Source organism: Bemisia tabaci, chromosome 1 (genome assembly GCF_918797505.1).
Source record: "Bemisia tabaci chromosome 1, PGI_BMITA_v3".
Lineage (NCBI taxonomy): Eukaryota > Metazoa > Arthropoda > Insecta > Hemiptera > Aleyrodidae > Bemisia > Bemisia tabaci.
The window spans coordinates 81,189,533-81,204,595 of record NC_092793.1 but is presented as its reverse complement, the minus strand read 5'-3'; the positions used below and the strand labels follow the sequence as shown (position 1 = coordinate 81,204,595).

General features: G+C 37.3%; 1 protein-coding gene across 1 annotated transcript in view; it reads right to left on the bottom strand.

The window, feature by feature from the left end:
* LOC109044025 (uncharacterized) overlaps positions 1-15,063 on the bottom strand; it is a 115,015-nt gene that overhangs the window by 20,322 nt on the left and 79,630 nt on the right. Inside the window, exon 4 of the mRNA XM_019061486.2 lies at positions 11,429-11,550. Within this exon, the coding sequence (XP_018917031.2) occupies positions 11,429-11,530 (102 nt within the window). The 5' untranslated portion in view covers positions 11,531-11,550. The remainder of the gene's footprint in view (positions 1-11,428; positions 11,551-15,063) is intronic.

Below are 15,063 nucleotides of genomic sequence, written 5' to 3'. Positions count from 1 at the left end.
CCATTTGAATTTAATCAAGCATATCAAAATGATGAAATTCCTCTAAACGAGTTTATTGAATTAGATAATTTCATCCACGCGTTAGAATATAATGAAGTTCAACTATTAGGTGTAGAAATCCAAAACCCGCAAATATCTAGTACTGATGGGGACCTCGGGGAGCACGCTACGTTTTTAGATATAGATGATAGGAGCACTGTAATTTTAGAATTGGGAAATAATAATAATGTAGTTAGTAGCTCTGGTGATTAAGAAAATGAATTCATTATTTTTTTAAAAAAAATCACTTCGTTGAACTAATGTGGAAGAATAAATCACAATTATTTCTAACAATTATTAAAATGTTGCATACTCACTTTATTCTTGTTCGATCAAAAGGTATGTGTACACTTTTTTATTTTTTTAGTTGAAAAAATCTTTACTCACTTAACACTTTTTCGCACTGTTAGATTCAATAAAATTGAATGAATACTCCCGAGAAAAGTTACTTGTTTTATAGGAGTTTGTAGGTGTTAAAATAATAAGTAGGAGTAGTTATTTTTAGTAAAATTGATGACGAATTGCGTGGGAAATTATATTATTTGAATAAGTAAATTCAAGGATTTTCCGGATCCAACAATGCAAGTGTAGGCGTAAAAAAACAAGAAGAGAAGAGTGTGATGCATCTTGTTACGAAATAATTGTTTACCTTTTCGTTGAATAAATGTAAGCTATAAAATTAATCCTTATGCGTAGGATGATATATAATTTATCCCTCTCAGTTATTCCGACCGGAAGTGTAGGAAATATTTTCTTATGAAATACTTCGTTTTCCTATTTCTATGAAATAATCATTTATGCGCATCAATTAAAATATAAAACAGCGTTTGTGTCAAATTTCCGGAAAAATATAAATTACAGTAATTTTTTTTCCTCAATTTTATTCTAATGTATAATCATTCCTTTTTTTAGAAAATGCGTTTAATACAAAAGAATGTGAGGGTAAGATTGTGAACTTGACCATGACATTCATACACCTCTGCAATTTCAGCCGTAAATAAGTCCACTTGTCGAAGTTTAAAACGGCCTCTGAATATAATGATTAAGTAGTAGTAGTTTTTCTACCCCACAGAGATGTTGAGCATATAGAGAGTTAGTAACTAATAAATTTCAAATGTTGCAATGAGTATTGCAAGTTGTTCAGCAATTGTTCGCCTCCTCATGCAGACTCTCAGAGTCTCAGATATTCGAATGTGTATGGGGAGTTGATAAAACATGTGGTGGATTGTTAACTACTACCCCGAATGAATTTTCTTTATGATAAAATAAGGTCCATGGCGGTCTTTAACTTGGCTAATATAAAAGCTTTTTGCGAATTTCAAGTAAATGCTGACAGGATCACTTCAGAAACGAATCCTCGCAAGAGATTACGATGATTTGCCACTATCCAATTATTAAAATACAAAAAGGAATATATTGTGGGTTTTGCAAATTTTGAGTTGGGCTTGGGTTTTTCAAAATAATATAAATTAGGAGCTACAATTTCTGGGTCATATTAAAAACAGCATAAATGCCATGAGGTTTCCTTTGCAGGTGGGTGCTTTGTTATCTCTTCAAATTTTACGAGGAAAACGAATCACACAACGGATAGTCTATCAAATCCTGAATAAGATATAAGTGTTTTCTATTAATATTGGTTAAACAGTGCACTGGAAAAAAACACATTGGATCTAGATTCCAGACTCTTGAAAACATTGACAAGAAAAAGGACTCTTGATTCAATCAGATTTAAGCTTAAATCAAAAGGAAATCCGTTCAAATTAAGAGGCTTGGTTCTTGATTTAAGCTTAAATCTGATTGAATCAAGAGTATTTTTTCATGTCGATGTTTTGTAGAGTCTGGACTCTAGATCCAGTGTGTTTCTTTTTTTCCAGTGTAAAAGTACAAATGACGTCATGTGTATAATTGAACTTCTATTTGATCGGTATTTAAAGGATTTGGTCAAATCTAGTTCAGGAGTTGATTTCAAAAATTCCCGTTGTGTGAATTGTTTTCTACGTAAGATTCTGAAAACTTGCGACGTTTTCCTCTGATTCGGACCTTGTCTAGTGCGGACCATTGTAAAATGTAGTCCAACTGTCGCTTAACTTCTTCTAGCATGCTGCCCTTCACTCAACACTAAATACAAAACATTGAAGATATAAAATCCTACGAGATCCAATGAAATGCTACGAATATTCACGGATTGCTATTAGAATCAAGTCAGATTCTACTATCAAAATATATCGGAGTAATTCTGCGTGAGTACACTGTTAATGTCCGTTATACATTCAATTTTAATTTTTGCCCAATCTGATAGCGGTGAATTTCCGAATGAGCTGAGGAGAGCAGATCACAAACCCGACGATAAGTTCATTACAGAATGACTCAAGTTGCGGGCAAGTTCGTAATGCGGTCAATAAGCGAAAAGGTACGCGCCAGAACCTCAGGCGAAAATTATGATGGATGTTTCCTTCGGGACCTTTGAGATCGGACTTCAGAGTCCTTCTGCAGAATCCGTTCAACATGTTTTGCATATATATGAAAACTTACTAGATATACAACTTCAATATCACACGTTATACAACTTACCTATTTGCTAAAAATAACGACTTACAAAAAATGGTTATGATGTGTTGATGTCAGTGACGTGATGGAAAAAGTTATAAGGAATTGAAATTTGCGATTAAATTGACTCTGAGGTGTATTAGTCTTAGTCTATAATATAACGCGTTACATCTAATCTACCGTGCTAATGAAGAACGCCATATGAGCTTCCAGACGTTGCCAAGTTTCCTCCGATAAAAACCGAATTTACTGGAAAAATTGTGAATCTTATTTTCCAAAATTTTCAGACAATTTTGTACGCAATTTAATCTAAAATATCTGCAAATTGCAGGAAAAATATGCATGAATGATGTCAATAATACATGTTTTATCAAGGGAAATTTGGCAACTCTCGAATGTTCATACAGCGTTTTTCCTCAGCATGGCAGTAATGTCTGAGCATTCCAATACCGCCTCCCCTCCATAGCCTATCGATGGTGAAACTACCAGACAAGTTATCTCGTTTGAGGTGTTTAAAAATCTCCGCTTTCATTTGACTTTTTAAGAAGAGTACAGATCAACATCATTCCTTGAAGTTTACGCAGAGTTTTCTTCACTTAGGGAAGAAAAGTCACAGAAGTTTCCAAGAATCGATGTCGAGTAATTTTTCATTTCAATAAAATATGACAGGAAGTCAGTGACTTCTCAAACCAAGATATGTGGTTAAGTAGTTTCACAGTCGGTACACATTTGAAGACAATGCTCAAAATTATGCATTCTTTGGCAAATTCCACGTGAACTTTCAGGTTCCAGCGTTCGAATCTCGAGGTAAGACCCGAGAGCGGTTAATATTGTGCAGTGCAACGATTGTGGTATTTTATCTTTTTGAAGGCGCTTCTGCGATGCGCTCTAACCAAGGGAACTTAATACTGATATGTAGATCGCACTTGGCAAAAAGGAACCCTCGCGATTACTGTGTTGTAAAATTATTGCTTCTTCACAAGTATCTAAAAAACCAAATAAAAAAAATTGTAGATGTAAAAAAGGAAATAATTATGTAAATTTTAATAGTGTGCATACATCGAGTATTTTTAAAGAAAAGAAAAAGTTGCACGATTTAGAAAAGAATATAATCACGCTGATTCATGTTTGCTAAATGCGATCCATGTAATCCTATTCCTAGTACCAGTATTTGACTTGAAACATGATATCGCTGTCGTTGTGTTTGCAGAATGATCTCTTTTATGAACTTTCAAATTGAATAGGCCAATTACCAATGTCATCCAGAAAATAAGTTTACCTATTCAATGTCTCATTAACTAAGATAGATAAAGAAAATATGAAATAAAACACGTTGAAAAGCCACTATACTCTTAGCTTTCTAGCGCAGTATAGATGTTTTTATTTGGTTCAATAGAACTCTAGGAATGGGGATTTTCTGAAGCCACCTCCTGTCTGCGCGGGTTCAAAATTTAACGGGGTCATGCGCAAGTGAGGTTCTACATCTATCGCTTATCGCAAAAAAAAGGCTTGGAGATGGTTAAAAATAATGTAAAACACAAAAAGAACATCAATCAGCGAGGAAATTGCTGAGTTGACCGTGTTTATTTAAAAATCAGTTGTATCCGAACAAAAGTTAACCGAATTTTCAGCGTTAACTCTCACTTACTGACTGTATTGTTCATAGGCCTTCACATTATTCCGCCCGGTCTCGAAAAGATTTTGTCAAAGATGCATTATTTTGAAAAATATGCAGCATTGGCAACATCATTACTGTAAATTATCCTAAATTTGAGCAGCTATGGTCACCTCTCTTGGTTAAAGAAGGAATTATAGAACGCAATTCCAGAACTGAAGTCAGCGTCACGACTCCACGAGTTAACCAATTGTAGCTTAACCTTTTCACGTACTGCACTCCAGACACACTAATAATCGAATAATCCTGCAATTTTCTGAAGAGGAAATGTGCTTCTTCATGTTTTACATGATATTCAACCACCCCTAAGCCACTTTTTTGCGATAAGCGATAGACGCAACGGCTCACTTGCTGATGGTGCACCGTAAAATTTTGGACCCGCGCGGAGAGGCGGTGGGTTCAGAAAAATCCACTTTTCTAGAATTTTACAAAATTGAATTTAAAAGTCTATAGCGTGTTGAAAAGCTAGAAGTAGTGGCTTTTGGAAGTTTTTTACAGATTCTCTTTATCTATCTTACTTTAGGAGGTATTGAATGGGTAAACTTACTTTCTGGACGACACTCGTACAAAGAATACTGAAATTCTCAATGGTTATGATGACGATTTTATATCGGCGCATAGTAATGTAGCTTGAAAACGTGAAACGTTAATTTCCATTAAATTATCTCCATTCACGCACTTTTCCTATGCTATTCCTTCCGTATTTTATGACATTCTTGTGAAATTACAACAGCCTTGGACGGGGATCTAGACAAGGTAAACTCAACAAGTTTAAACTCAACACAACATGTTTTCTTTTCAATATTTCACGAGGAATACAATTGCACGACAGAAAGTCTAAAAATCAACTCATAAACAAAACATCAATGTTTACAATTAATATTGATTAATGACAAGGATAAAAATGACATCATTGGTATAATCCAATTGTCATTCAGTCTGAGTTAAAAATACATGTAAATATCTCGTTAAGAAGTAGAAATCAAAACTTATTGTAAGAATGTAAATAAGCGAAGATGTTTTACTTCCTTCTAGTTCAAAACTTGTCTAGTGGCCTATGCCAAAATATTTCCTGTCATTAGTTATTTAAAATTTCACGTTTAACATGCATTCCGTAGATCTTTAAAACAGCGTTGTTTTCGTGAAATTCTCTCGATCAATGTGTTGATACAACAAATAATGATTCTAAATTTCAAGGTATAATACCTCTAAATTTTACGTATTTACTCTAAATTGAAAAATCAGGTAAGAAAGCTGATAATTTATCGGAAATGATAATCTAAAACTCAACTAAAAACTATGTGAACTTCCATGTTATTATCATTAAGAGCTCTGACCTCCTGAATTTTAATTTTTTTTGTTTTTTTGTCACAGTCCATTTTTCCTTTCTTCTGAGCCAATTTTCATAGTTTCAGAAACAATCAAGAGGAGATAGTCCCTAACCAAGCCCGCTTTATTCAGATTGACTTTAAAGAGCTGTACGAAACGCCATCTGGGGTAACAAATGGGGCGTACCCCCTCTTTTATACTAAAAGCTTCAAAAAATGTAACATTGTGGACATGGAATGAAATGAGCAATGAAACCAATTGAGGCTCTTTGAAATTTCATCGCCAATAAAAATGTTTACTTAAAGGCTTGAGAGCCTTTGTATGGTACAGAGAAAGACAGTTGAGCTATTACAGAGGGACGGAAAATCTGCGGGGAAGATCGAAATGAATTTTCAGGTACAACAAGGAATAAAGAATTCACTTAAAGGAAAAACACCGAGTTTAACCTACCCCTTTGTTCGTTTAATCGAATCATCTCCCGCTTTGCCTACTTAGAGAGACGGTAAAAAAAAGAGGGAAGAGGAGAAACTTCTATACCTCTGAAACATTTTTCTCGGGTTTTTCACTCTCTTCAATTGTTTAGCTATTCAAAGAGACTTGAAAGTCATATAATTACTTATCCTTGGATTACTTTAGCTTGAACATTCTTACATTTAAATAAAGTCTTCTGGTAATTCTCTCCCTGCCGCTGCCGTCATTCAAATCCTCTGATCCCTTGGGATAAATTCTGTATCGCCTTTCTTTGACTAAATTTGTTAATTAGGTGCTTGAGAAACTGAATTTTTTGTCATTTAACGCCTGCAAAATTCATCTCTTTATAATGTAAAATCATAGGGTACGCGTAATATAATTAATTTCTTCTACCTCTGTTGAAAGATGAAACTTGAAGACATCTTTGACTTGGGTGGATGAATTTCTGTCCGTGGCGGGCTTTGTAAATTGCGTTATAAAAACCTTTTAATGGCAATGAAAAATACCGATCGTCGAGTAATAAAAACGCTTCATTTCAATGGAAATGATTTTGGAGATTACCGGCCTTTAGCGGGACGGAGCCTGGCTGTAGCCGGTGTTCGGCCTTGTAGCACTCCCGCGTCTAATTCGCCTGGATCGCTTAATCTGGCCTATAAATCATAGCCAGCCGGCTTTGATTCTCCGTTCAGGACGACCGTAAAAATTATTCCCGTCGTTTATATAACAGCTTTCCCCAAGACGCGTATCATTCGCTCCCGGGACTTTCCTCAAAGCTTTCTACCGTACCCGCCTGGAAAAAGCTTTCCTTGGCTTCCTATCCACATTTTCATTCCAGCGTTTTTACACAAACAGCGAGAAGAGATATTATGCCTCGCAACAAAATTAAATGTGCCTGCTGCGTAAAAAATAATTGATGCAACATGAAAAATCTTGCAAACAGCTTAAAAGTAGAACGAAATCCATTACATTACAGAAAAAAGCAAGAGCTTTGGTTAGTCTATCGAGGTGTGTTAGAATCTGCATCCTTCCGGGAAAAAGTAAAGAGGGACTCTTTGATTGACAGATAATCATGTCACGACGAGATTTGTAGGGACTGGGGAAATGAATTTTTTTAACCTTTATTAGAAAGATAATCCTCATGCAGGAGAGATACTATAATGTTGACGAAACTAGATTGAAAAATTTGATCCTTAGTTTATATGAGTCTGTGATATGTAACACTTCACTTTGAAAACGCTGCAAACGCAGTTGGAACTATTCCGGTGCACTCTTTCTCTGACAAAAACTTCCGTAATCTATCAACTTATAACTGTGTTGAAACTTTCCATTAAGAGTTTCTGAGGATTATCCCAAAGTTTCCACGAAACTGTCTGGAAATTTATTAAAACTAGAAGCACTCCTGATATCAAGTTTTCTTCGCGCATGCATAGACGCTTGAACTGAAATTTGTGACTCCTCTGACAAAAGAGCTTATCACTATTTCCACATGAACCGCGGAAAGCATAGGGTTGTACGGAGAACAGGGCTCACGCTGAGATTGAGACACGTTCTTACGTCAGAGGAGCGACGGAGTGAGCGGAATAATCAGTGCAAAGATTTGACGAGTATTCCTACACACGCTTAATTTAATTTTTGCTTTCTTCATGACTAATTAATTTATTTTGGCGATACGCTAAAAGTTTATTTTGTAACGGTGCAAAATTGTAATTATACATGAGTTTTATTTGGGCCGCGCTAAACAGAAAGGAACCAAGCCACATCAGCTATTGCCAACTTTAACAGGGAGATTTCATTTTTTACGAGAGAACGTCTGCGCAGATTCCTTTGAAAATTTTAAGGAATTTGCTTTGTATTATGGAGAAATTCACTGAAATTTGCACAAAAATTCGCACAGCCGTTTTCATGTAAAAATTAAAATGCCCGATTAAATTTGGCAATAGCTGATGTGGCTTGGTTCCTTTCTGTTTAACGCGGTCCATTTCATGTCATTAGTTGTATAGTGATATGAATTTCTGGATATTTTTCCTTCCTTTTTCTTCTTTTTTTGTGATGAAGTGCAATTATGTTATGAAAAATTTTGAGATTTAAGTCCTCCCGCCCATTAAATTTTCCCCCAAAGTGCCCGTAGAAATCGTTATTTTCAAGGTTTACAATTTGCGAAATTCTACTTTCTCTTCTACTAGCTGGGGGGGGGGGGGGAGGAGGAACATGGCGGTTACGGATTTTGGAGAAGTTAAAATAATGGTGAGCCTCGGCTGCCAAAAAATTGATGAAGCGAGAACTATGAAGGCAGCAAAGGTTAACATTAAACGACAAAAAAGTTCGAACAAAAGCAGCTGATTCAATCTCCGCGAAACGCCTTCAAAATATAGATTATTAATGACACTAGAAGGAAAGATACAGTTATATTAACGTTGAGGAACGCGTATGGGCTATCCAACGAAATGAAGGCACTTTTTCTTCTGTCAAAACCTCCGTTACAGCAAGAAGTGGAAGCGATTAAAAAAAACCCCACGTGTGTGTTCTTTGGTCACTAAACCGATAACTTTAACGTATGGTGCGTGATGAATTCATGTCTTTGATTATTTCGTATTACTAACGACACCGTGTTAATTAAATAATTAAATTATAATTTTTCAATTCAGAATTTTGATGGTGTTTTGAATGGAAGTTATAAGAATTTCACATTAAATTCAATTTCATTTTTCAATTTGTATTATAAGATAGTGTTTGAATTGTCTTAAAATGATGAAAAAAATGCTGCAAACGAACGAATTTATAAATCCTCTCTATATTTTATTCATTTTTTATTTAGTATACTTGGAAAGTACGCACAAACGCAAAAAAGCTATGGATTTCAGACGTCTTTTAATTGTGATCATCGTTTTTTTCGTGTCATTTTAATCCCAGGACGCATATTCACGCGGCTGTATCTCGTGCGAGCTGACAGATTCACTCACTGCGAACATTTTTCTTATACTTACGTAATGAGCAGGCTAAAACACGCAAGTAAATAAAAAAGAGAAAACAAAGCTAAAACGCAGGAAAAATGTTATTTTCTTCTACGTATAAAAAATACTTAAAGCAAATGGAGCCTTCAGTTATTTGAGCAAATTTACTTTCTAGGTTCGTCAGTGATTTCAGTTCCTTCTTTATTTGGAGGGACCAGATTTTACAAGATTTAAAACTTAATGAAATATCGACGGCGTAAGTCCGCAATCACATATCTAGTTTGCGGTGTCTGGAAATCTCCGCCTCTATGTTATTTTTTTTAAAGGAGACAAAATTGACATCATTCTCGAAGTTTTTGCAGAATTTTCTTCGCACAGAGACGAAAATTCACGGCAGTTTTAATGAATTGCCGTTGAGTAATTTTCCGTTTAAAAAATAAAGTATGACAGGAAGTCTGCGACGTCGCAAATCGAGTTATGTGATTGCCGACTTACACCGTCGATACACCCTCTAATCATAAATAAGAGCAATGAGGGTTTCTAAAGTTTCGGGCTACAAAAACTGAAATTTGATCTTAGACATATAAGATAGAATAAGCTGAACTTTACTAGAATCAAGATTTCACAAAGTGGGAAAGGAAAATCTCTCTATCACTAGGGATGACCTACCGAAAATGAGGGAAGGTAGGGATGGAATCTGACAACACGGGATCAAGAACTAAAATGTGAGGAGCAAGCAGCTGATGAATTACTTTTCGCACTTAGCAAGGAGAGCATCAATCTGAAAGAGTGGCGCAAGTTGAACGTAAGAACATACGAGGTGAGGGTGAGGATGCACTTCACTGTTGATTTCAGCCCCGGCCGCCTTTCGACCCCCCTCCCACCCACACCCGGCCTGTGAGGTGCAGTGCCCCCCTTCTTCGTGAGATTTTCCCCCTTCCGAGGCTCCACAGGTGTGTCTCAGTCAGACTTGACGACTCTTCGCTGAATTGAGGGAACTTTATTCTACTTCGTTTCACCGGGGCTGGATTAAAAAAAAAAAGTCGGGCTGCTATTCTCAGTTGAGCATTAAAGTTGGCCGATTCCAAGCGAACGCTCAGCGACAACTCTGCGTCTTATGCCCAGGATAAATTATCAAAAACACAGGCATGTCATGACTACATATCTTCATATAGTCATATCGTCATGACTACATAACTGTTTATAATTGACTTACGGAGAAATCGTCAGCAATACGCGGTAAAGGATTTATTTTAAATACAAAAATAGTTGCATGAGACGGGCCTCTAAACAAGGGATGAACTAAAACACGCGCAGTGTCTCATTGCATTCCACCATGCTTCATTCATGTTTTTCTTCACAAGGAAAACGCACCACACAATGGGAAACCTGGCGCTCAACTCTTAAACTAGATGCAAGTATTTACAATCGACATTGGTTAAATGGCAACAATACAAGTGACATCTTTGGTATAATCTATTCTATTTGATCTACGTGAAAAACACTTGTTAATATCTCGTTCAGGAGTTGGTTTTCTACTTAATATTTTGAGAAGAATACATGTGATCCCCCCCCCCCCCCCCGTCTAGACCTTTTCTTCGGTAGCCCATTACATTGTTGAAATTTATCACGTTTTCATTTAATACAGATTTGATTTGCATCTAGATGAAAGGTATATCAGTATTATGGTGTTGTTAGCGATATGTTTAGAGTTCAGGAATCTCGCCATCAATATATGTGAAATTTCCTCGCAATCATTGACTAACCGATACAATTTTGGAAAGTCATATTTTTTAGAAAATTTTCGACGAAAGACTAAACCTTCAGGTTCCTTCTTCAAATTGATATTGAGACTGAGATGACTTCGAACGATGCTCTCTAAAGCTTTAGAAATCGAAGAGCAAAAAGAGGAAAAGTTAAGTAAAATGAGACCCTCACAGATACTGTAATTATATCACGAAGCTCAACTCTCGGTATTTGGAGCTTTGTCTCTTGGCGTTTTGGCTACTCCTCTCGCGCTCATCAAGCACCGTAACATCCAATCCTAAGCCTTCGCTAGGAATCTTTCGAATCTACTCTATTTATATGTAGTTGCCACCTCTGCAGCGCTTTCGAGCGCTCTGCGACTCCCAATCACCACTATCGCGATCTCGCCTCATTTCTTGCTGGGTATCATAGATCCAAGAATTGGCACATCTTCTACTGATGAGAAAATTGAAAATTCCTCAATCAAATCCTGGCAATGTAGCATTCTGGTTTCTCCCAGAACGAAAGCTGTAAAATAAGATTCAATTTAAGACAAAGCCCTGACTCATGTCTTAGATCAAAGCGCGACGCCAGAAGAGAGCAGCGGCAGCGTTAAGGAATGAGGAAATAAATATAAGGTGATTTATAGGAGCTATACATAGCCACATACCTGTTTGCTGAGAAGAACGACTAGAAGGATGTAGCAATTCAAAAAGGCGCCGATCAAAGTGAGTATTGTCAAGGAGACGTTCAACAAAGCTACAGTGACCATCACAGTCCTGAACTTTCAACCTGCCAGAAACAAACTGGTGTTAAGATGACACGAAAAAAAATTCATGGGGCACGCATTTATTTTCAGTGTGAATCGGGTTTGTTGATTTTAACACAACAATTTTCTCCACTTAACACGATACGACCTTTAGTCCGAGGGTATCTATCTCCATGGTCTCTTAATATGTCCTTCCATTGTTCCATTGTAAAAATACAAAAATATATTCCATTATCTTCAAAAAAAACGCAGGGGAAAACTGATTTACGTAAACCCTCCTGGAAAAAAGTAGACAAAACTTTTCGGGCAAAAACAATTGCATGCAATCATTGCACCCTCACATTATTCGTGAAACACTCTGTACAGGTTGGAAATTGTATACACCACCCAGTCAGACTCCAAGAAATTACAAATATTCACGGATTAAAGAACGCACCGTGTTGTGGGCGCAATACGTGAAGTATTCCTACAGACTTGTAAGTGCTAATATACGTTTCATGCCGACTGCACTGTTTGGTGCAATGCATGAAGTATTCTTCCAGTCTTGTAGGCGCTAGGATACGCGCGCGCCGACTGCACTGTTTGGCGCAATGCGTGAAGTATTTCTACGGTCTCGTAGGCGCTAATATGCGTTTCTTGCCAACCGCACTGTGTTTGGCGCAATGGGTGAAGAATTCCTGCACTCTTGTAAGCGCTAATACGCGTTTCATGTCGACGGCGCTGTGTTCGGCGAGACAATTCAAACTCTCGAAGTTGAGCATTTCTCAACTTGCAACTTTGCTGTTTTGTACCGACGCTTTGAGGCCAAAGCTCTACCACAGGGCAGAAAATAAAAAATGAATAACAAATCTTGTTACTAAAATGGAGTTGCACTGCAGTGGCGTGGCGTGCTTTGCGATATATCGATTGATCTGTCATTTAAACCTATGGAAAAGTATCGATGAACAGGGTGTTCGCAGCGAACACCTTGATAATCGATTATTTACCACGGCTTCCAATGGGGAAATATCGATAGATCGAAAAGCACGCCACGCCACTGGTTGCACCCTCTTAAGTATAGATCATTGTCATTTAAAAAGTGTACATAAAATCTAACTAATTGTCTTCTCTTTATTCACATATGATCGCATTTATCAAAAAGGAACCAGCGTGATTACAGTGTTGTAAAAATGTTGCTTCTTCATAAATATCAAAAATATCTCCCAGAATAGCAAATAGTTTTTGCTTCACCGAAAAATTGTTAATTTTAAAAGAAAATAGTAGTGTGAATTTTAATACTATGCATATTTTGAGTACTTTTAAAATAAAGGAAGAAGTTGCACTATTTCGAAAACACTGTAATCGCGCTGGTTCCGTTTTGTTAAATGCGATCTGTATATTGATAGCCTTAAATAGAGATCACTGGAAGTTCATTGTTTATGATACGCTTAAGCACTTTTGGTGTAACTTACTGCGATCGCGTTTAATGCTACTCAAAATTGCTGCGAAGGCTTGTATTTTCTTTTTTTTTTTGGGGGGGGGGGGAGGAGGAGGGGGGAGACCATAATAGTGCGTGCATTGAAACTTTGGATTGCAGATTCCGGCATACACCGAAGAAGAAAATGCACCCCTGTCATTTCTCGGGGACACATACAACTACAAATCCTGGAACTATAGATGCTTCATCTTTGAATTTTCTTCCATTTGTTGATAAATAGAGCACCGGTTGTGTATCCATTAAGACCTGTAGCGCTGCATTTCCGTAGAAGCGGATTTGCGTACTTAATGAAGAGACTCGTGCCTCATTGGTTTCGACACGTTTCCACTTACGAACCGTTTCGACCCCTTTTCGTTATTGGATTAAAGGCAACTTAATTCGCACCCTTGTCAACCTTGGATGCCTAAACCTGTTATGCTAGAATAAAAAGAGGTGCTTCTTGAAAAAAAAAGAAAAAAACAAAACACCATCGTGGCGATGTTCGACTGAAAGAGTCAAGAGCCAGATACACCTGCGCGCTACACGCGCGTCTTGACCCGAAGAGTAGGATCCGATCCTACTTTGAGCGAGTTACGAGTGGCGAGCTGCGACCTGATTGGCTACGAAGATTGCCGAACACGGCCGAAGGCCTACTCGCCGCTCAAGACGCGCGTCTAGCTCGCAGGTGTATCTGCCCCTTCAGAGATCCCAACAAGTATCACGCGGTGAATCCCCGACGTGCGCACCGAATTTCAAAGAAGCCGAAACGCCTTCAATTTTCGGTACATGCACCACGCATATCCCTAAAGCAGGAATAGTTACGTTTTCAGTCGCGAATATTGGTATCGCTTGCGTTGACTCAGCTTTTAGCTTGAGGTAGCTAGTTATATTGCGTCTTTTTTTTTTAAAAAAAAAAAAAAAGAGAGAACATTTTTCTGTTCTCCTCCACCATCCGCGTCGACATCGCGTTCGTTTTGGTTTCTTAGAATTCTTTCTTGCATTTTCATTCCCAAAGAGCAGAGCAATACTTCCTGTGTTTGTTTTTCATTTTCATATTCAGCTTCGCGCCCGCGTTGATTTCCTTTTCTTTGAAGAGTTCCTTTTAAGCTTATTCACATGGCCTTTACTTCTTTGGGTAACATCAACTGTGGGTTAATAGTTTAATAGAAGTGTCCTGCGTAAAAAACTTTCATCGGGCTGTTTCCCAAAATCGTATAAGAACAACACCGCTCAGATAGAAGATTTTCAAAATATTGCACATCCAAATCAAACATTCACAGTAAAGACTGGTCGATTGAAAAACCTCTAAAAAAGGAGATTGAATACTTGTAATTTATTCAAGAAAAAACTTAATATGATTAAGAGCCTCAGATAAAATTTTATTGATAGTGTAAAGAAACCAAGCCACATAAGCTATTACCAAATTTAACCGAAAGAATGTTTGTGCTGATTGCTTTGAAAATTCTAAGGACTTTGCTTCGTAATAAGCAGAAAATTCATTGAAATTTTCACAAAAATCCGCACAACCGCTTTCAGGTAAAAATTACATTGCCCACTTAAAGGCAATAACTGATGGTTGGCGTAGTTCCTCTCTGCTTAATGCGGTTCAAATGTACTTCTGTGTCAGCTTTTTCCGATAATTTTCTGCTGCTTAGTGTTGATGAGTTGAACGCGCTGTGTTGGATTTGCTATCAGGCAGTGGCGATTTTGCAAGTTGGCAACTCAGTTTTTCCTCCATTTAAATCCATTAATAATATCGATACTGGGTGAGGCAAGCTGCAGGTCGATTGTTGAGTCGTTATCAAATGACCTTGATCGATAGATAGCATTGCCAAGATATGGATTTGTCGATCAAGCTCATTCGATAACGACTCAACGATCGACTCGCTGCCTCGTCTAGAATCGATTGTTTTACATACAAATAGATGAAGGAAGAACAGTGTTGCCAACATTCAGGTGTCGCCACTGCTATCAGATGAGTCCATCGTGAAAAACCAAAGGTTACCAAAACTCTGAATCAACATAACCACGAGAAAAATAAGATCAAATCTCGACGGTTTGATAACCAAGCCGATGCCAG